The sequence below is a fragment of the Leptodactylus fuscus genome, chromosome 2 (genome assembly GCF_031893055.1).
Source record: "Leptodactylus fuscus isolate aLepFus1 chromosome 2, aLepFus1.hap2, whole genome shotgun sequence".
In the NCBI taxonomy this organism is placed as follows: domain Eukaryota; kingdom Metazoa; phylum Chordata; class Amphibia; order Anura; family Leptodactylidae; genus Leptodactylus; species Leptodactylus fuscus.
The window spans coordinates 66,467,291-66,490,346 of record NC_134266.1 but is presented as its reverse complement, the minus strand read 5'-3'; the positions used below and the strand labels follow the sequence as shown (position 1 = coordinate 66,490,346).

The 23,056-nt window shown below is 41.4% G+C and overlaps 1 protein-coding gene across 1 annotated transcript in view; it reads right to left on the bottom strand.

The window, feature by feature from the left end:
* Nucleotides 1-1,547: 1,547 nt before the first annotated feature.
* The window catches only part of MLXIPL (MLX interacting protein like), an 85,486-nt gene continuing 63,977 nt past the window's right edge, over nucleotides 1,548-23,056 (bottom strand). The window contains exons 8-17 of the mRNA XM_075263929.1: nucleotides 13,125-13,258; nucleotides 12,381-12,867; nucleotides 10,569-10,630; nucleotides 8,527-8,752; nucleotides 6,563-6,639; nucleotides 6,365-6,484; nucleotides 5,740-5,867; nucleotides 4,124-4,247; nucleotides 2,723-2,852; nucleotides 1,548-2,323 (exon numbers count right to left, since the gene is read on the bottom strand). Of these exons, the coding sequence (XP_075120030.1) occupies nucleotides 2,202-2,323; nucleotides 2,723-2,852; nucleotides 4,124-4,247; nucleotides 5,740-5,867; nucleotides 6,365-6,484; nucleotides 6,563-6,639; nucleotides 8,527-8,752; nucleotides 10,569-10,630; nucleotides 12,381-12,867; nucleotides 13,125-13,258 (1,610 nt within the window). The 3' untranslated portion in view covers nucleotides 1,548-2,201. The remainder of the gene's footprint in view (nucleotides 2,324-2,722; nucleotides 2,853-4,123; nucleotides 4,248-5,739; nucleotides 5,868-6,364; nucleotides 6,485-6,562; nucleotides 6,640-8,526; nucleotides 8,753-10,568; nucleotides 10,631-12,380; nucleotides 12,868-13,124; nucleotides 13,259-23,056) is intronic.

Here is a 23,056-nt window from a genome sequence, read left to right as displayed (position 1 = left end):
AATGATCTCTATTAAACTAGATAGATCCACATAGTTATAGGGTAAATTTCGCCTAGACTACTGATAGTCTGAATCCTAGCACTAATATAGTACGGCTAAGCTCCAGTAAACTGTAACTGTTGTAGTCACTCTTAAACATAAGAGAGACCACTTAAAAATTGGAACGCTAGCCAGAAACACCAGAATGGTCTGGACTATGAACTGTCTAAATCCTGACCCGATTCACAAAACCAGCTAAGGGCTCGTTCACATCTGCGCCCGGCACTCCGTTATGCAGGTTTCCATTTCCTGCATAAAACAGAGCAGGAGACGGAAACCTGCAGGAGTATTTCTCACCCATTCATTTGAATGGGTGAGAAAGCTGTCCGGCCGTGAGCGCCGGTGAGCGTTTTATGCTCTCCTCCGCGAAACCGTGTTTTTTAATCCAAACACAGAGTCGGACATGCAGTACTCTGTGTCCGGATTAAAAAAAAAAACGGTTTCGCGGCAGAGAGCATAAAACGCTCACCGCCTCTCACGGCCGCACCCGGTCTGTGCTTTCCGTCTTCTTGCATGCAGAAGACGGAAAGCACAGAACGGAGACCAGAACGCAGGTGTGAACCTAGCGTAAGTCCCAATGTCGATAATCACTCACAAACATGAGAGAGACCCTTTTTGTACACTGGGAGATTAGCTGAGAACACCTAACGTGTTTCCTAGTAGAATTTACACTAACTATTCATCAGAGGTGTAAAAGAATAGAAGAGCCCATTGTTGCCCCGCTCCCCTATTCGGCCGCATATTAGTGCCAAATATTAGTATCACTTAAAACTAGTATCGACTTTTCCACTTTATTTTTCATTTATGTCAGCTACGCTTAAGGGCTACCCTATTTTTGTTTTAAGAAAACATGGGAAATACTATCATACAACTGTTAGCAAAGCTGACGTCATTTTACCGTATGTACAATTTTATATACCATAAGTTCTGTTGTTCACTGTGTGCAGTGTCTATCCATGATAACAGGTTTATCTTAAAATAGTCACTTTGATACCTATCACATCACAGATAAGGCCTGGGGTCCACGGACTAAAGCTGGCCACATACACAATAGATGCATTCATTAGGACTTGACGACCATCTCAGGCTAGGTTCACATCTGCATTCAGGTTTTTGGTTTGAGGAGTCCACTTGGGGACCCCTTCAACGGAAACCTAATCCACATAAAAAAGCAGATACCTTAAGAAACCCCCGGACCCCATAGACTATAATGGGGTCCGGGTGGTTTCTGTCCTAAAAGGGCAAAAAATGCTAAGAGAAAAGAGCCACTTGCAGTGCTTTTCTCTCTGCACGGTTCATGCGGAGAGGGGAACAGAATTCCCGAACATAATACAAGCGCTGGTGTGAACCCAGTGTCATGTGTAAACCAGAGGTAATATCAAGGGGTAGTTGGATTTTATGGAGAGATAGGCTCTGAAAGGCACTTCTGCCAGCAGCTTTTCTCCCCTTTACCCCTTTAAAACATATGAGAAGTTAAGCGTGCATGTGTATGATGGAATTGGGCAACATTTGGCCAACAGCTATCTAATATATATGGCCAGGCTAACACATTTACACACATGAGGGATTTTAACACAACCCTTAAACCTAATTATATGTGTATGGAGACCTTCTGACAGATGATGTCAGATGATAGAAGGATTGAGCATGTTGAATTTGATCAGCACATCTTTTTATTCTCGGGGTATATAAGCTGCTGCCAGAGATGTCTGGCTGGCAGTCACTTACTACCGTCTCCACATTGACAATACATACATGCGTATGGAGAGTTGGGAGAGACTACTATCAGCCAACAGCTACCGTATTGAAGGTGTATAGGCACTTATAAACCAATGGGCTATATGTATGTACATACAAACAAATGACTTCCATTATACAGATGTAACATTTGTGTTACTGAGCCTATTCACGAGACTGGGCACAGGGGCAGTGAAACAAATACCACTAGAAGGCCATAGTATCCAGGAGGTGTGAATATCCTCCAACTTCACTCCACGGTAGAGGCAGGAGTTTCCGAGGTATGGAGACACTTTATTACTGTATAAAACTAATCCAATCTTCTTTAAGGCATGCCGGACAGTTCCAAAAGTGTTTGTTATTAGTAAACCATTTACAATCCCACTTATACATTCCGCAGTCTCTGATGAAGATGCCATGCTGATTTAGAAGAAGCTATCTCCATTTTCTCCTTGTGTTACTGCTTGCAATGCCTGTTCTGGCATCATGGATGGGTCAGTAAGAATGGACGTTGACGTGCTGAGCTGACATAGTGAACTGAGAACCGCTAGATTGGAGGAAACAAGAAATGCAGGTTATTTGATAAATGTATCAATATTTTAATGGAATACATTAGTTTTTAAATTCCATCTATTTCTCTTCATAGCTTTATGGATGTGGCTCCTGAGCTAGTGGCAACTCCAGAAACTACTGTGTTAGTAGCATTGGGTATGTGACAATATGAGCTAAACATGCCATTAGGATTAAACCCATATCACTGACAGCTAATAGTAGGATATAAGCTGTATGATGCGTCCATATCCATAATACGCTTTTTAATAGCCAGTATGTTTTTTTCTGCTCCTACTTTACTGGCTCACGGCATTGAGGTGCACAAGTAAACCTTACAGTAAGTATATAATACAGTATACAGGACTACAAATAACAGAGCAGTTCCCACACTCACTAGGTCTCAGTGCAGGCAGAGAGCAGTGTTGGTCCAGCCACTCCAGTGACGTCTCTCTTAAATCTGTCAAACTTGCTGTGGAAACCATACGGTTGAAAGATTCAAACAGGGGGCGGACAAGGATACTGAACTACAGCCAGTTAAGGAAAAAAACAGAAATTCTTTTCATTCAGGACATGTAAATCTAAAAACATCCAATATGCATTCTGTAGGTGCACAGTGTGCTTAGGCTCTATACACAGAAGGTGCTACCAACGTATGCTTCAATGTTTCTTGTTAGTAGCCAAGCATATGACAGAGAGCATAGAAAGATGATGGTCACAGACCCTGGATTATTACTTTAAAGGTCCAAAATGGACTCCAAAAACAACATACCGTATTTTTCGGACTATAAGACGCACTTTTTTTCCTCCAAATATGGGAGGAAAATGGGGGTGCGTCTTATAGTCCGAATGCAGCAGGTACCGTAGGTATGAAATAGTGGAGATATACAGTATCAATACTGTAGTACAATGCATGACATTTCCTGAGGGTGCTGTGCCATGGTCATGATGTCTGCTGTACAGTTATTTGCCACAGAAACTGTGAAGGACTTCTCTCTTCATCGGTTTTGGAATAAAAAGACCTGAAGAACACTAGATTATAGTCTATGGGGACCGCCAGTGTGCACAGGTAACCTCCATTTTAGCAGTCCGGCTCTCCGTTGTTTGGCTCCCCCGAACGATGGAGAGCTGTGCGCAGATATGAACCTAGACTAACACTGTAGCTTTGTCTCCTTTGTGTCTGACACCCCAGTTTTATGTATTACATGTCTCATCCTGTGTTTTTATGTGGTATATTGAATTTGTCTACTATTTGATAAACATACTGTATCTATATATTCATGGATATTATAGATTCATAGATTGTAATGTATCTCTTTATCTGTACTTGAACCCTACAATTTGTAAAGTGCTGTGGAATATGTTAGTGCTATATAAACGTATTATTATATTTTATCTTATATTCTTTGTGCATTGCCCTTTTCTTCTATTGGTAATATGTGTGTTTATGGTTGGGTGTTCTGCACACGTAGAAGGGCTAAAATATTTTTTTAAGTATTTGTACTACTTGGTGATTGTTCTCTTTCAATTTGATTACATTATATTTTGTGCTATGCTGTTCGTAACTTTAATACATTATGAGTGAAGAAATGTAGGACAAACAATGCCATATATTTGACTTATAACCATATTTGACTTCATATATTGCTTTATAGACTCACCATGGCTGCTTTGACCATATCAAATGTCTGTACTGTATATGTGTACTGTCTTAGCTTACGTTTAGCACAAGTATACAGCTGCTTTATGGATATAATAACACAGTAAGTTACACCAATAAGCCAACATATAAGGATACTAGCCAGAACTTCCAGTTCTGTAGGGTTCTGCTCTGGACATAGTTTTGGAACATCTGACGCATATGCTGGAAGCGCTGGTGTGTTAAAGGCACACCGGAGGCTGGAAGTTGCTGCTGGCACATGCTGTAAAAAAAGAACAACATGCTCTCTTGTTTTTCTGTATCAGCGTAGTCAGTTCTATGGATTATTACCTAATGAACTTAACCATGTAAGTAATTTTGTGTCCCACAAAGCTGGACTCAGGCCCTGAGTGTCAACTTGTAAATGATAAAACTAATTTGTCAAAATTGTGCTGATATATCTGCAAGCTTTATAACTTATATATCTGCAAGCTTTGTAATTTATATATCTGCAAGCTTTGTAACTTATATATCTGCAAGCTTTGTAATTTATATATCTGCAAGCTTTGTAACTTATATATCTGCAAGCTTTGTAGCTTATATATCTGCAAGCTTTGTAGCTTATATATCTGCAAGCTTTGTAATTTATATATCTGCAAGCTTTATAACTTATATATCTGCAAGCTTCATAACTTGTATATCTGCAAGCTTTATAACTTATATATCTGCAAGCTTGGTAACTTATATATGTAAGGTTTATAACTGATATATCTGCAAGCTTAGTAACTTGTATATCTGCAAGCTTAGTAACTTATATAAGATATCAAGCTTGCAGATATATAAGATATCAAGCTTGCAGATATATATCTGCAAGCTTAATAACTTGTACATCTGCAAGCTTTATAACTTGTATATCTTCAAGCTTTGTAAGTTGTATACTGCAAGCTTTTTAACTTATATGCAAACTTTATAATCTACTGTATACAGGCTAGTTATTTTTCATACCATATAGTTTATAATGCAATATAATTGATAGGACTGGCCTGCAATTATATACATATATAGTATACCTAAATTACAATTTGGTTAATAGATTCCCTATCTGAAATGAAAACTAAATATCTGAAAAGTGTGTTTACTCCTGCCCTCTCAAACTTACCAATCCTTTCATTCCATATTGCAGGAAATTTTACACACAGTCTTCAAACCGTCCATAAATACTGTCCCTTTTACAGTATGAATCACGGGAAGATATGGTTAACAGCTTGTAGACATGAAAGGCATTTGCCCTAAAAGATCAGACTGCTTGATAGAAAGTGGGGTGCTGGTGCTCATGGGGTGTATTTACACAGGTACTGGACAGCGTGTCTGACCTAAGAGTATAGCTGTCACTAATAGACTGTAAGCCAGCTTAGTGAACCTTACATTATCATATGACTGGCACCTTATACAAGCCTTATCTGTGTGCACTTGGAATATTAGGTATCTATCCCACCTCAAGAAGGTGTGAGTTCAGCAGCAATTTGCACTTATGCAGCACCCACCATATACCACTCGGGCCTGACTCCATCCTGTTGTGAACCATTGCTTCATCTAACATTAGGTATATAAGGACTTTTTTTTTAATGCTATTCCCTAACAGATCAATTTTACATTAGAAATCGCAAAACAAAGAAAAGACAATTTTTATACTGTATAATATAAAAAAACAAATATGCAAATAAAGAGGCTCATTATTATTTCTGTTAAATATTCAGTGGTTCTCTCGTGCTTACTTGATGGTGTCACTGAGTTCCTGTACCTGGCGGCGCAGGTGCTGCGATTCTTCCTGCAGCTGGGCCCTCTCCTGCTGCAGCTTACAGATATATTCAGCTGTCTTCTGTAAGATGGTAGCCTTGCTGAACTAAGAAGATAGTACTGTCACTGGCCTTGTTCACAAACTGTATACTTGGTCAATATTTTACATTAGAATTTATTACACTGAAGTATATTGTTGCAGATTCACTACTGTGCTCGAAACTAGACTATGGCATAATATGCAAAAAAAATGCATACTGTATCTCTGCATGATCAAGATCAAACTTTGTCTGCTATCTACAGTCAACTAGCTTGAGTTATAATGAATATTTCGATCCAAGGTGTTCCCACCATGGCTTTATCTGCTCACATTTGCACGTTGTGGTGAACAAGGCGCAGAATGGGGGTTGTGTGCATGTCTGGTGCAAACCAGGGCCTTAAGCCAAATTATTATCCTTCTGGCATAGAGGGTTGAAAAATTCCCTCACCGTGTGCAGGCTCTTACAAAGAAATACCAAGCGCTACAGGAACTGCCATACAATAGAATGATACCTGTGTACTTATCATACACCTGCACAATATGCACTGAGACATATCTGATACCTTGCTGTTGTGCTGTCCATGTAGATTTGTCACCATATTCTGCAGTGTATCAAAGCCCAATTTAATGTTACAACGACGCTTCTGCTCAGCTGATATATGCGTTATACGTCGGCTCTCCACCTATAACACAAAGGGATTATAGATTTTCATGAACTAAAGTTAAATAATGAAAATATGCTTAAGTAAACATATACCGACCTTCTTGTTGTCATGTCTGTTCCAAGAGTTAGTAGTCTGTGTACATGGTGATGTCAATGAATCTTTACGGTCATCACCTAAAATGCCAAGCAGTAAAGGAAAGGGTGAAAAAGCGTACCTGTCATTGACTTTTCAGGATAGGCTGCCATGTGTGTATGCATGACACGTAACACGATTTCTCCTACTATATGACTTGTATCCTGTATATTGCAACTGTTTTCCCCTCTGCAGGCTGCAACTGTACTTTGTAGTTCTGTTTGAGCTGGTGGCTGAAGACTAGCTGCCATACATGGCTCACGGTAAGTATAGCAGAATCTGCTCCCTAACTTTCTCTTCTCTAGATCCAGAATCATGCAGGTAATATAAAGATAAGTACATATCTGTAATGGTGTGAGAAAAGTACTGGGGCTGTGACAAAAAGTTCTGATTTAGTTCCAGTGCCAGTCTAGGCTTCTTTCTCTGCTTATGCCTAAGCCTCTCCTTTCCATACACATGATCAATTTTATTGAGGTGAACAGCAGTCTAACGTGAGACCAATATAGCAAGGATATAGCACAGATTTTAGAGTAAAAGTTTAGCAGGCAAGAGGGGGAGGAGGTATATAGTTTGATAAGGGGAGAAAGAAGCATTTTTCTATAACATGATACACAGTCCAGTCATATTAATGTGACCACCGCCTACTTTTGACGTCAACGTTAAATAACCAATCGCAGAAGGCACGTATCATCAGCCATCTGGGTGCACTCATCATTGTGGCAGGTACGATGGATCAACACAAGTACGCATCTATCCTTGCGGGCCATGTTCACCCTACATGCGAATTGTTTTTCCTCAGGATGATGGCATCTACCAGCAGGACAATGCGACGTGTCATAAAGCTCGCAGTGTACATGTGTGGTTCAGGTAGTACCAGGATGAGTTTACCGTTCTCCCTTGGCCAGCAAATTCCCCGGACTTGAACCCAATCGAGAATCTGTGGGACCACCTTGATCGGGTTGTTCGCGCCATGGATGCTCAGCCGCATAACTTAGCGCAGCTGGCCACGGCACTGGAGTTGGCATTGCTCAAAATCACAGTGAACATCATCACAACATCCCCTCTCTTCCTGCATGTCTCACAGCGGTCCGCTCTGCCAAAGGGGGTTATTCTGGATTTTGACAATAATGTGACTGGACTGTATATAAAAAGTTACTTACATTCACTTGTACTACTTATTTATGCAAAGACTGGAGAAATGACAGTGGACACTTCAATCTGTTATGTCCTATAAAACTGATGGTATATATGTATGGATGCTTTTATATGAAATGTTTTGGTTGGTATTTTGCCTTAGTAGTTTTTAAGCCAAACCAGAAGCAAAACAAAGAAGGAGAAAAGTTTATCTGAAAGGTCTATAAGTCTTCTGTGTTTTGGACCCACTCCTTGCTTTGCTTTACAAGTAGTGATAAAAAATACTGACCAATATTCTACTGTGTGAATGAGGCCAATATCAGATTAATTTCATAAACCATTGACACTCTATGAAATGCAGTGTAATGTTATGCAGTAAATATGTTCTGAGTATTGGTTTTTGGAAACTACAACTCTAAATGCTTTGTGTAGGGGTTTAAAGGGGTTGCCTGGCCCCAAATTGAATTTCATACTGATGACCTATCAGATCAACTAATCTGAGCAGGATCTGGGACCCTCATGGATCACATACTGATGACCTATCTTATGGACAGGTCATGAGTATGAAAAATCGTTTTGGGGCATGACAACCAATGTAAATGAACATTCAGCCAACATTGGAGGGAGTTTAGAAGGTTACACCTTGCTGTTATACAGAACATTGAACACAATAATAGAACAGTATAGTGTAGGCTCCTAAACAACCTATAATGGAAATCTTTGTAGATGATTTGGCACCCTGTATCAGAAATATGTTCTCACCAAGATAAATGAAGAAACCGTAATGTACCCACCACAAGTGGTTGTTGGTGACAATCTTTCAGTTTTAGGCAAGAGGGGCGGACACGTCATGTTTGTGGCTCCAGAAACTGTTTTGTTGCTTGAGGAACACAAAACTGGACTGAGGAATATTGCTGTAGGTGACGCAAAACTGACGGCTCTGGAGGAAGATGAAGGTACGGGTGGAACAACGGGCACAGCAATGCCAGGAAAAGGTATTTCATCGGACCTGCCACCTGTCTGGGTTGGAATACAAATACTGTAAGTCTTTTAATGTTATTCCTATATTATCACAGTGCTTCGTTTTAGAAGTAAATAATCCCTGTATTGAATACATTATATTTTAATAAAAAATAATAATAATAAAAAAATTCTCAAAGCCACAAAGTTATCCAAACTCCTTGTTATTAGTTCTTCTTTTGCTGTATATGGTCCAAGCAATTATCTCCTTTTGGTACCAGTACAGGTAACTTTTACAGTCTACAATCTACTGTACTAACCATTCTTTTGTCTAAAGTCATCCAACCTATAGTAGAAAGAATTATTACTATTATTTACTTCACAAAATTACCTTCTATAGTTATGGAGCTAACGTTTCACTACTAACATTTTCATGTATGTATAACCCTCAACTGTCAGACATTATATATATATGATTTATCAAGGTATAAGATCACCTTAAATTTCTCTCCATATTCTGCCTACCTTTGTTCACATGTATTTCAGGCCAAGATAAAAACTTACACAACCCCATTTTCCACAGAGGTGGGACCTCTATCAGTCATTATCATTCCCTCTAAGCTTTTTTAGTTACTGCTACATTGTATCCAGGTAGGTAGTTTTATATTGCATATAAATCGTTTTGCCGTGTCTAGAGTCACTAGATAAATTCCTTGTTGCTTTTCTACATAATCATTGCATACATGAACTAAATAAATCAAGGCAATCCAAAAATAAAAGAAAATGTTACCCTCTTGGTCTTTAGGGGTGATGGTGATATGTCTGGTGATCTAGGGAACTGAAAGGGTAAATAATAGAATTCCTAGTAATATTAACCACCAAAAGGGTTAATACATTCCCTGGCGGTCTACAAGATTAGTGCCACCTTCCCTGATGGACAAACAGAAGGGTAGTGAATTACAGCTTCCCTGGTGGCCTATGGTGTAGAAGTTCATGCTAACATCCCAGGTGGTCTAGGGTAGTAAAGAGTTAGGGTGCATTCACACTGAGTAAACGCTAGCTTATTTTGTAAAGTAAAATTACACTTGTAAATTTTGCTATCCCATTGACTTCAATGACATTTTACAGGCGTATTTTTACAGGCGTATTTTTACAGGCGTATTTTTTACAGGCGTATTTTTACACTTGTAAAAAAATATCATTGAAGTCAATGGGATAGCAAAATTTACAAGTGTAATTTTACTTTACAAAATAAGCTAGCGTTTACTCAGTGTGAATGCACCCTTAGTGGTAACATTCCTAATATATATATATATATATATATATATATATATATATATATATATATATATATATATTGTCTGGGGCAGTGAAGAGTTAAATGTCTTTATCCTTGGTACCCTGGTGGTCTATGGAGGAGAAAGTGAGATATTGTTCAATCTTCTTTTGCTCCTTGCAAGGATATGAACAGCGAGAAGATACAGAGGACTGTGCAACTAAACATGGAACAGTTCTCTCTATAAGCTGGCAGAGCACTTTCGGAGAACTCTGCCCATCACGAAGAGCTAGCACAGGTATCCTACTCTGCAATACCTTTATTGGGTGTTTTCTGTTTATAACAAAAGAACCTTTCAGAATTTTGATGACCACAGAACAGTGGTCACATGTCTGACAGTAAGGTGGAGCGGGACGTCTGTCTCTTTCCAATGGTAACCAGCACAATTTTGAAACCACACAGGTACATTAATGGACAAATGAAATACCTTAAAATAGGTACTAAAAGAGCAAAGTATCTATTTAAAACCTGAAACACTGTTAAAAGCAGCACTGGACTGTAACAAGGAGGTTTAACAACATTCAACTAGACATTAAATACCGTTGTATTGAGTCCACTGGGCCCGCAGGGTGGCAGGTTTGAAGAAGAGTCTGGGGTAGATACTGAAAATAACAAAATATTCTGAGAAATAGGAACTGGAAAGAGTCTACTGTTTCAGACAGATACACGTATTTAGGATATATTTGGCAGTTTCAATTTGTATGATATGTGACAAAATAAAATAACTATATACCAGTTTTACTGGAACTAGTCATTGTTTTCTATAAAGAAAACAGAAAAAAGGAAAAAAAAAAGACAGGTTGACACTGAAAATAACTATATTACACATCCACAACACTTTTACATTTGTAGGTTTTGGCTGGACTGGCTTACTAGACTGATAAAATGGCAGATACAACATAGTTAGTCTAACACCTAAAGAGTCATTCAGTATATTGTATAATAACTACTGCTTAAGGGATAAAGTATTGTCCCTCATGGTATCAAATATATGCATGGCTTCATTTCTTTTTTTCTTTTATAAATGTAGATTGTAGATTTTTTTCCCTATCAGTATGTCTTTGTACTATGAGAGGAAATCCACGCAAACAAGGGGAGAACATACAAACTCCTTGCAGATGTTGTTACTGGTAGGATTCGAACCCAGAACTCCAGTGGTGCAAGGCCCCTGCATGGCTTCATTTCTAACCCTTTACACTCCATGTACAACGTGTGTTAGTCATGTTTTTCATTAACCCACTATATTCTAGTTGCCCCATACACACGCTCATATATTATCATGGGTTCGTATATGGGGCCATGAGACCAGGGCAAATATCAAGAAAGGTCCAATATCTGTTTGTTTAGCAGTCAGGGCTCACTAAAGGAGATTAATAAATTCATGGAGGCACAGGCGGCACACGGATATCAGCCATTCGGGTATAGCTGTATGTGCCATTTTACCATGGCCCCAGCACATGCTCATATATCTGTGCATGTAGCCTAAAAGCACACGTAAACTTTTATTTAATTTTTCATAAATCTATAGTAAAGGGGAAGGGAAAACTTTGCAATATACTTCACTAAGTGAAAAGTGCCTGTGTCTTTGTGATTTCAGACCATAGTCAAGAAGATAGGTTTACAATGCAATCTGTGGAGGGGGGAGAAGTAGAGAGACAGAGATATGAGGGGACAAGTCCTCTTTAAAGGGGTTTTCCGGTTCTATAAATCTGATGACCTATCCCTCAGTGAATGGGATTGTGTTGTAATACCAGGCATAGATATTGTACAGAGCAATGTAAACCATAAAACAGATGTGGCAATCTGAGAGTTGTGGGCATGCTGAGAGTTGAATCTCCTTCAATGTATTATTGATGGCCTATTCTAAGGACAAGCCATCAATTTTAAAGGGCTGGATAACCCTTTAATCACTTCCCAACATGTATACAATGATATATACATGATATAATAATAATAATAATAATTAATAATATAATAGAATGTGATAACGTTGGGCAGAAAATATGGAGAAACAAAATGAGTCACATTGGTATTATACCCTCTGGTAACAGCCATGGATGGCGACAGTTTTGGGGTATGATGAGATCACATTTGGATATCGGTTTAGCACATCTGTTTAAGGGATCTGCTAAAAACATATGAAAACCTGCATCTGTAGATAAAAAATAAAAATGGATCTACTGTTATTTTTTAATATCTACCAAAGTCTCGTGTCTGATAATAGAAAATGGGCAGCAACTGATTTTTTTTTTTTTTAGATGCCCTTATATTTAGCTTCTATTTTCATCTAAACTGATGTCCAAAATGTGATATGAACATGCTCTTAATTTAGTAAACTCTGCAGGTCCTTACCTGAAATGTGCTGCGGACTGACACTGGAGACAGATCTTACTGATGTCTCAGCAGAAGGTCTTCTTGCTTTGTTAGGTGCAACACGAACATTAGTTTTAGGCATGGAAAAGACATGTGGAGCTTCGATATGTGGTGAAGGTTCTGTGTAGAGAGGGTAGACATCTGCGTGGATAGAGGAATGGGGAGCATGGTTTAGGATGGTGGCATCAGTGGCCACAACGTTATATGGATGTTTGGGACAGGATACTGGTGGGAACAACAGGTCTTCATCCTGCACTCGTAGATTTGGAGAAATGCCATGAATGGGAAAAGCTGGGGTAGAAGGGAAGGCTTCATTTCTGTATCTGTCAGTAGATTCTGGGTAGTGGCACAGTGGTTTGGTTTCAGTGTTTGAAGGTGTGCAAGGCACTGCGGCAGCACCATATTCAGACGAGAGTGCTGAGGTTGGAAAGCAGGAATCCGGGCGGGTGATATAAGAGCTGTGGGGCTGATAACATATAGTAGTTCATTATATGATATATAGCTTAACGTTATATCTAATCATGTAAAGTACAAAAGACTGTCAAAATAGGAAAGAGAAGTAAGTAGGAGGAAGCACTCGAGACGAATATCACAATTAGTGTGAAAAGGAACTGGAAAGGTTAATAGAAAAAAAAATAATAAACTAGATGAATCAGACAATACAAAAAGTAAAAAAAACAAACCTCATAGCTACACACACAAAAAAAACAGATATCCTCCAACCTGTGGGATTCTTGGGCAAGCAATAGCAGAATGTGGTTGAGTGGTTCCCTCATTGTATGTTGGATAGCCATGAGGTTCTTGATAACCAAGAGGAGGTTGTTGGGTGGGAAGAGATCGTGGACCAGCAAAGAAATCTTGAAACATAAACATAAAAAAGAGGGTATTACCATAACAGGATCTCGTACTGTATACTGTATTGCGCTGTCATACTATGTAAGATGATTGTATTTATTTATCGTGTACTGTGTCTCAGTCTGCGCTGTTTCGTAGTATATTGTATGCTGGATGATGACTAATTGTTAATAAAGGAAGTTTCAATAATAAAATAAATTACTATAAGGCTGAGTTCACATTGAGTTTTTTGGTCAGGAATCCGCCTCAAAATCAGCCTCCAAAAAAAGCCTCCAAATAGAACTCTATTAGGAGGCTTTTTTTGGAGGCTGATTTTGAGGCGGATTCCTGACCAAATTCCTGACCAAAAAACTCAGTGTCAACTCAGCCTAAAGGATATTTGAAGTGACATCTTATTGATATCAGAAGCAGGGCTGTTTTTATGTATTAGGGAGCCTTGTGCAAACTTTTTGAAAGTGGGCCCCCCAATACCCCCCATAACTTAATTTCCCTTGTTCACCTCAACCACCAATGTTACATTTATAAAAAAAAAAAAAAAAAAAAAAAGAATACTCACTGAACCGGCTCCAACTATAATGGCTGTAGCTCGGCAATCATTGCGCTTTCCTGCTGCAGACATTATCAGCGAAGGCTGAATAATGGAGCACGGAGATAATAGCTCTGTGCTCCACTATAGTATTCAACCACCACAGATAGCGGTGAAATCATTGCCTGTTGCGGGACATCATCCGAATTATAGGACTGTCCCTCTCTGGGGTAGCTGAGGGGGCCCGTGCAACCATAGTGCCTGTTGCACCTATGGTTAAAGCGGCCCTGATCAGAAGGCTTGGTACAGTTGACTTGAGGTTCACATCTGCACTTGGGTTTCCATTCTTCAGGTCCGCTTGGACTTTTCTACATCTCTGGTACTTTGTCCTAGTCCACTAATTCAATAACTAACCTTATCTTCTGACAAAAAGGATCATCTCAGACTCGACCTATTTTTCTTGACAGATTACCAGTCTAGAGTTCTCATTCTTAAAAAAATATTAAAATAAACTAAAGACTTGTTGCCAATGAAAAGAACCTTAGAGAACATTATACAATAGGTTATCAATTACTAAGCCTAGTTTCTCATTCAGAAGGATTTAGGCTGCACCCTGTGCTGATCTGACCAGATTTCAGACATCCCCTTCAAGGAAGGGAGTAGTAGTGTATGTAGTAATACTGTTATCATGAATATTAATAGAGTCTCTAAAGTTCACTTTTTTCGACATTGTTGGTAAATAGTGTCTGATGTAACATTTGTAAGTGTTGTGAAATAGGAAACTTACTGCTCAGTGTGCCAGTGTTTACGGTCTAACCATAAGGGAAGGAACACTCATGGCGCAGAGGAACCTGACCGTATCACATGCAAGAGCACATCTGCAAATGTCAAACTGAGTTAAAGGGCCACACAGATTGTCTAGACATCATGGAAAGTAAAACGTTTAGTGGCATATAATAAACTTTTTCATTCCATTTAGATTGTGAGCGCAAAAGTGACCAATGTTAGTGATGACAATCTCTGTATACTGCTGCAGAATATATTGGGGTGTATAAATGGATACCATAGAATAAAATTAAATAACAAAAATAAACCCAGTGTAATGAAAGGTTCCTCATTGTTCTTATGAAAGTCACTTAAGGATAAGGCTAAAAGTATAATATTGGTCAAAGGTTTGAACACAACTTTTTTTCCATGGTTTTTATTTTTTTTCTACATTGTAGATTCATATTCAAGATTTGAAAACTATGAAGGTCCATATAAAGAATTAAGTAACTTTTCAAAGTACTCCTGCCCCCCTTTGACTTTGCACACTCTTAGCAGTCTCTCAGTCAGCTTCATGAAGTAGTCACCTGGAATGGTTTTCAATTAGCAGGTATGCCTTGTCAATAGTTAATATATTGGATTGATACACAGTTCTATACACTTTTAGTCCTATTCAACTACTAATTTACTAACACATTATGAACTGAAACACTTACAGGGGTTTTCTTGCTCCTAATGCATGTGCCATACTTATAACCTATCTGTACAATAGGTTATCATCGTATGTGATTTGTGGGGGTCTGACACCTGGACCCTGCACAGTTCAGCAGCTCTGGCAAAATCCAAGAATCGGAATCAGTTGAAGTGAACAGCCAGAAACAATTCCACTCCTATTCAGTACCCTAGTGGTGGCTCTGGGTACTGCAGCTCTGAACGTTTTACTTGAACGGGAGCAATTTCAGCTCCTTGCCCACAGCAGCAGCTTCATATATGTGGTTCCTCCTGACTATTCATCTACAGGGTGATTTAACTGGCTTTATGAGAACACAGTAGTCTATTTTCTAGATCCCTGTTACAAATTAGTTGTGCAGTGGGGAACAGGCTTTTCTCTGATGAGTCTCAATTTGAGAATTTTTGTTCCAACCATCAAGTCTTTGTGAGACAAAAATATGAGCAGATGCTTTCTAAATGTTTGTCACCCACTGGGAAGCATGGAGGAGGAGATGTGATAGTGTGAGGGTGCCGTAAAGGAATTGCTAGAAGAGCAATTTCCCAGCAGCTGCTGGTGAACTATGGGAGGAAGGGAACGACAAGACAGTGAGCCCCAAGCTGAACCCATCTATGTCTTGCCTCACTGTCCTAGATGGCAGAAGACAACTGGGCAGCAGTCCTTTTTTTGATATTGGTGATAACATAGAATAAAGACAAGACAAACAACAACAAATGGGAGGTCAGCTAGCTCAAGGGTTGGAAACAGTCGAGCAGAGCAGTACAGAATCCGAATCCAAGAGACTAGTCACAAGAAAAGCCAAAGGTCAGAAATGCAAATACAAATTGTAATAGTATAGAGCCAGCACACACAGAAAGGCAAATAGCAAGCACAAAGGTAAGGGTGGGAAAACAATATATAGGAAGTAGAGATGAGCGAACAGTGTTCTATCGAACACATGTTCGATCGGATATCAGGGTGTTCGCCATGTTCGAATCGAATCGAACACCACGTGGTAAAGTGCGCCAAAATTCGATTCCCCTCCCACCTTCCCTGGCGCCTTTTTTGCACCAATAACAGCGCAGGGGAGGTGGGACAGGAACTACGACACTGGGGGCATTGAAAAAAATTGGAAAAAGTCATTGGCTGCCGAAATCAGGTGACCTCCATTTTAGACGAATAGTGGATTTCAAATCCGGGTCATATGAGAATGTGAACTTTGTGACTATGAGACAGGGATAGCTGTACAGGCAGGGATAGCTAGGGATAACCTTTATTTAGGGGGGAATGTTATTAAAAATAACTTTTTGGGGCTCTATCGGGTGTGTAATTGTGATTTTTGTGAGATAAACTTTTTCCCATAGGGATGCATTGGCCAGCGCTGATTGGCCGAATTCCGTACTCTGGCCAATCAGTGCTGGCCAATGCATTCTATTAGCTTGATGAAGCAGAGTGTGCACAAGGGTTCAAGCGCACCCTCGGCTCTGATGTAGCAGAGCCGAGGCTGCACAAGGGTTCAAGCGCACCCTCGGCTCTGATGTAGGAGAGCCGAGGGTGCACTTGAACCCTTGTGCACCCTCAGCTCTGCTACATCAGAGCCGAGGGTGCGCTTGAACCCTTGTGCACACTCTGCTTCATCAAGCTAATAGAATGCATTGGCCAGCGCTGATTGGCCAATGTATTCTATTAGCCTGATGAAGTAGAGCTGAATGTGTGTGCTAAGCACACACATTCAGCTCTACTTCATCGGGCTAATAGAATGCATTGGCCAGCGCTGATTGGCCAGAGTACGGAACTCGACCAATCAGCGCTGGCTCTGCTGGAGGAGGCGGAGTCTAAGATCGCTCCACACCAGTCTCCATTCAGGTCCGACCTTAGACTCCGCCTCCTCCGGCAGAGCCAGCGCTGATTGGCCGAAGGCTGGCCAATGCATTCCTATGCGAATGCAGAGACTTAGCAGTGCTGAGTCAGTTTTGCTCAACTACACATCTGATGCACACTCGGCACTGCTACATCAGATGTAGCAATCTGATGTAGCAGAGCCGAGGGTGCACTAGAACCCCTGTGCAAACTCAGTTCACGCTAATAGAATGCATTGGCCAGCGCTGATTGGCCAATGCATTCTATTAGCCCGATGAAGTAGAGCTGAATGTGTGTGCTAAGCACACACATTCAGCACTGCTTCATCACGCCAATACAATGCATTAGCCAGTGCTGATTGGCCAGAGTACGGAATTCGGCCAATCAGCGCTGGCTCTGCTGGAGGAGGCGGAGTCTAAGGTCGGACCTGAATGGAGACTGGTGTGGAGCGATCTTAGACTCCGCCTCCTCCAGCAGAGCCAGCGCTGATTGGTCGAGTTCCGTACTCTGGCCAATCAGCGCTGGCCAATGCATTCTATTAGCCCGATGAAGTAGAGCTGAATGTGTGTGCTTAGCACACACATTCAGCTCTACTTCATCAGGCTAATAGAATACATTGGCCAATCAGCGCTGGCCAATGCATTCTATTAGCTTGATGAAGCAGAGTGTGCACAAGGGTTCAAGCGCACCCTCGGCTCTGATGTAGCAGAGCTGAGGGTGCACAAGGGTTCAAGTGCACCCTCGGCTCTCCTACATCAGAGCCGAGGGTGCGCTTGAACCCTTGTGCAGCCTCGGCTCTGCTACATCAGAGCCGAGGGTGCGCTTGAACCCTTGTGCACACTCTGCTTCATCAAGCTAATAGAATGCATTGGCCAGCACTGATTGGCCAGAGTACGGAATTCGGCCAATCAGCGCTGGCCAATGCATTCTATTAGCCCGATGAAGTAGAGCTGAATGTGTGTGCTAAGCACACACATTCAGCACTGCTTCATCACGCCAATACAATGCATTAGCCAGTGCTGATTGGCCAGAGTACGGAATTCGGCCAATCAGCGCTGGCTCTGCTGGAGGAGGCGGAGTCTAAGATCGCTCCACACCAGTCTCCATTCAGGTCCGACCTTAGACTCCGCCTCCTCCAGCAGAGCCAGCGCTGATTGGCCGAATTCCGTACTCTGGCCAATCAGCACTGGCTAATGCATTGTATTGGCGTGATGAAGCAGTGCTGAATGAGTGTGCTTAGCACACACATTCAGCTCTACTTCATCGGGCTAATAGAATGCATTGGCCAATCAGCGCTGGCCAATGCATTCTATTAGCGTGAACTGAGTTTGCACAGGGGTTCTAGTGCACCCTCGGCTCTGCTACATCAGATTGCTACATCTGATGTAGCAGTGCCGAGTGTGCATCAGATGTGTAGTTGAGCAAAACTGACTCAGCACTGCTAAGTCTGCATTCGCATAGGAATGCATTGGCCAGCCTTCGGCCAATCAGCGCTGGCTCTGCCGGAGGAGGCGGAGTCTAAGGTCGGACCTGAATGGAGACTGGTGTGGAGCGATCTTAGACTCCGCCTCCTCCAGCAGAGCCAGCGCTGATTGGCCGAATTCCGTACTCTGGCCAATCAGCACTGGCTAATGCATTGTATTGGCGTGATGAAGCAGTGCTGAATGTGTGTGCTTAGCACACACATTCAGCTCTACTTCATCGGGCTAATAGAATGCATTGGCCAGCGCTGATTGGCCAGAGTACGGAATTCGGCCAATCAGCGCTGGCTCTGCTGGAGGAGGCGGAGTCTAAGATCGCTCCACACCAGTCTCCATTCAGGTCCGACCTTAGACTCCGCCTCCTCCAGCAGAGCCAGCGCTGATTGGCCGAATTCCGTACTCTGGCCAATCAGCACTGGCTAATGCATTGTATTGGCTTGATGAAGCAGTGCTGAATGTGTGTGCTTAGCACACACATTCAGCTCTACTTCATCGGGCTAATAGAATGCATTGGCCAGCGCTGATTGGCCGAATTCCGTACTCTGGCCAATCAGCACTGGCTAATGCATTGTATTGGCGTGATGAAGCAGTGCTGAATGTGTGTGCTTAGCACACACATTCAGCTCTACTTCATCGGGCTAATAGAATGCATTGGCCAATCAGCGCTGGCCAATGCATTCTATTAGCGTGAACTGAGTTTGCACAGGGGTTCTAGTGCACCCTCGGCTCTGCTACATCAGATTGCTACATCTGATGTAGCAGTGCCGAGTGTGCATCAGATGTGTAGTTGAGCAAAACTGACTCAGCACTGCTAAGTCTGCATTCGCATAGGAATGCATTGGCCAGCCTTCGGCCAATCAGCGCTGGCTCTGCCGGAGGAGGCGGAGTCTAAGGTCGGACCTGAATGGAGACTGGTGTGGAGCGATCTTAGACTCCGCCTCCTCCAGCAGAGCCAGCGCTGATTGGTCGAGTTCCGTACTCTGGCCAATCAGCACTGGCCAATGCATTTCTATGGGGAAAAGTTAGCTTGCGAAAATCGCAAACTGACAGGGATTTCCATGAAATAAAGTGACTTTTATGCCCCCAGACATGCTTCCCCTGCTGTCCCAGTGTCATTCCAGGGTGTTGGTATCATTTCCTGGGGTGTCATAGTGGACTTGGTGACCCTCCAGACACGAATTTGGGTTTCCCCCTTAACGAGTTTATGTTCCCCATAGACTATAATGGGGTTCGAAACCCATTCGAACACTCGAACAGTGAGCGGCTGTTCGAATCGAATTTCGAACCTCGAACATTTTAGTGTTCGCTCATCTCTAATAGGAAGAAAGAATCTGCCCCAGACTTGATTGGAAGCAATGATGTCAATCACACCAGGCTGAGATTAACTATTTGAGGAACAGAGAGAAACAAATATGGGTGTGGTGGAAAATTAATTACAGAGGCGAGGGAATAGGGCAGTGTTCAGACATAGTGCAATAAGAGCCATACAACAAGAATCATAGCCAGACACACCTCCTGCGCTGTAACATGCGGCCGGAGGATGGTACCGAAGTCCAAGCATATTACAGGCACTTTGCTGCTGACACCGTGATTTATTCAAAATATAAGGTGCACTCAACCAGCATGGCTACCACAGCATTGTGCAGCAACATGACACCACATCTGGCCTTCTCTTAGTAGGACCATTATTTGTTTTTCAATGGGACAATGACCCAAACAATTCCAAGCTATGCAAGAGTCAACTGAACAAAAAGGAAAGTGCGGGAATGCTTTGTCAGATGACACGGCCCTTCCAATCACCTGACCTCAACCTTCAAAGAAACTATAATATAAAACATATTCTGGTTTAATACTTTTTTTGTTTGTTACCTAATTCATATATGTACTGTAATAGTTTTCATGTCTTCAATGTGAGTCTAAAACATAGAAAATTATTTTAAAAAAAACATACAAACAAACCATGGAATCAAAAGGTTTGTGCAAACCTTAGACTGGTACTGTATGTTTACTATGTTACCAACAGGCCCTGCAACAGCATATAAGTGGTTAAGAGGTGATTTTGGTGGTGGTAGGCTCCCAATAGTTCATGACAGCATTTCTAGTGGACGGCAATGCAGAAACCGATTTAGACCCATAAAATATGCAGAACATCCAACAACCTGTAAATCTGCTATATAATAACAAACATGCTAGATTTTTCTTTACTTAAGTTGCTTATATGGATAGTTAAAGGAGTTGTCTAAGGGCCCGTGCCCACGGAGTTTACATGTACGCATTTTAGCATAATACACGTGTACAGAATACACGTGTAAAAATAGCAGCCCCATTGACTTCAATGATATTTTTAACACGTGTAAAAAACCGCGCCCAGAGAAAGTCTAACAGCAACCTTCTCCCCTCTCCTAGTTCAGTACACATGTCGAGCTTGCATGTTTATGGAGGAGACAGGTGAGATGGCTGTCGGCCCACACAAGTATTTAGTTGACAGGTTTCCTAAGTGTATGGCTAGCTTATGAATTATACTTGTTGGGTATCTGTTCTACGTTGTCTATGTCCTCCTGTTTCTGCCACCAGGATGAGGGCTAAATAAATCAAGCCAATTTGTAAGGAGTCAATGACTGGGAGCCAAGCAACAACTCCAGGAAGAGAAGAACAGATAACAGTGAAGTAAGCAAATGAAAGTCATACTAAATGATATTATAATATGGTTGCAGTAGAACAAGGTCAGATTAGCCATGGTCCATTAGGAATCTTTTTGATAAAAGCCTTTATATGACCACTAAGTTGTCCATTTTACAGTATTTGAAACCTCTGTGTAAGCCACAATGAACAGCGGCATATAAGACATTTATCACAGTTTATCTCAGATAAATAAAGGGAATGACGGTCTCATCCCTGTAATAAAAAGGCTCTAGGCTATTAGCAGCAGCGATCACTGAGACCTGATGAAAACTTGGAATTGTTTAGATTATAGCTTCTAAACACTAAAGTACCCCACAACGGTAGCAACTAACGTAGCTGGTGTAACTAGGAATGGCGGGGCCCCGTGGTGAACTTTTGACATGCCCCCCCAAAGACCCCGACTGACCTCCCCCCGCATTCCTGCATGCACTATTATGCAGACCCCAGAGTATAAAGATTGGAGACCCAGGGGAGGATACAAACATAAAAAACACTGTTACTAACCTCTCCTGCGCTCCAGCACACTCACCGCTGTTGTCGGCCATATTCAATGATGGACCAGACGTCACTTAAGCTGGGGCTTGTGTCGCCTTCTGGAGCCCAGGAAAGGTAAGTAAACTTGTTTTTTTATGTTAACCTCACCTCCCCTGGGCATCTGATCATTATACTTGGGGGTTTGAAAAGAACCCCACCACGGGTACAATGATAGAGTTTGTGGGTTCGCGAGCTCACTTACTGATCCTGGCTCCAGCTCACAGCCACTTCTGTAGAAGCGGAAGCGCCGACAGCCATGAGCAGGAGCCAGGAACGGTAAGTAAATAGGGTCCGTTATTTGCTGGAGTTTCTATTTGATCTCCTACAACAAGTCCACTCCCCTGTGGCCATCCCATTACCATGCTAGCCTGGAGTCTTCTGAAGATTTCCAGGTCTGCCATAATAATGTAACTATTAAAGCCTACCTGTAGAGAGCTTCAATAGTTGCATTGAGAATGCCATAGACTGCAATATAGCAGTATGGCACACATGATATAAAGATCACAGATTTGAGCCCCCTAGGGGGTATAAAATAGTGATTAAATTACTCCAGCAGGCAACTCCCCCTGGCAACTACTATGTCCTCATAAAGGTTGGTTCACACTACTGTTATTTAATGTCCATTGCTATCATCAATCACAGGATGAGAGCAATGGGTAATAAAAGACAGATGCAGACAGAGCCCCCTCTGTTGGGTGTCCAACATGTAAAAACACATTACAGAAGATTTCTTCCAACATGTTTTTCAGTTTTCTGACTAAAGAAACAGTACTACATGCAGGACTTTTTATTCTGCTCCAAAAGTAAACAAACATGACAGCAGACATCATCCATCATGTTTTTTTTTACATTATAGTCATTGGGGACAGGCACAGATAGAGGGAGCTCCTTCTGTGTCTGTTACTCTACTACTATTTATATTCACTGTTGTCATCCTATGACGGATGAAAGCAACAAACTAATAATGTTATTGTTAACATAACAGTGACTCAGAAAGCATTCTGATGTGCTGGTTGGGAGAAGAAGCCACATATACCTATCTCAGCCATCTTTGGCCAGGATGGATATACCTCTTTTAAAGTAAATCTAGAAAGAACACAATTTTTTTAAAAAAATCATAAAATTCAACATTTGGACACAGCTTAGCGTCATGGGATACTGCTACATCTTTGTATTTGTTTGCTTATATACAGGGCTTTTGAGTTGGTAGGTTGAGCCACTGACTCTATTTTCTACAATTCGA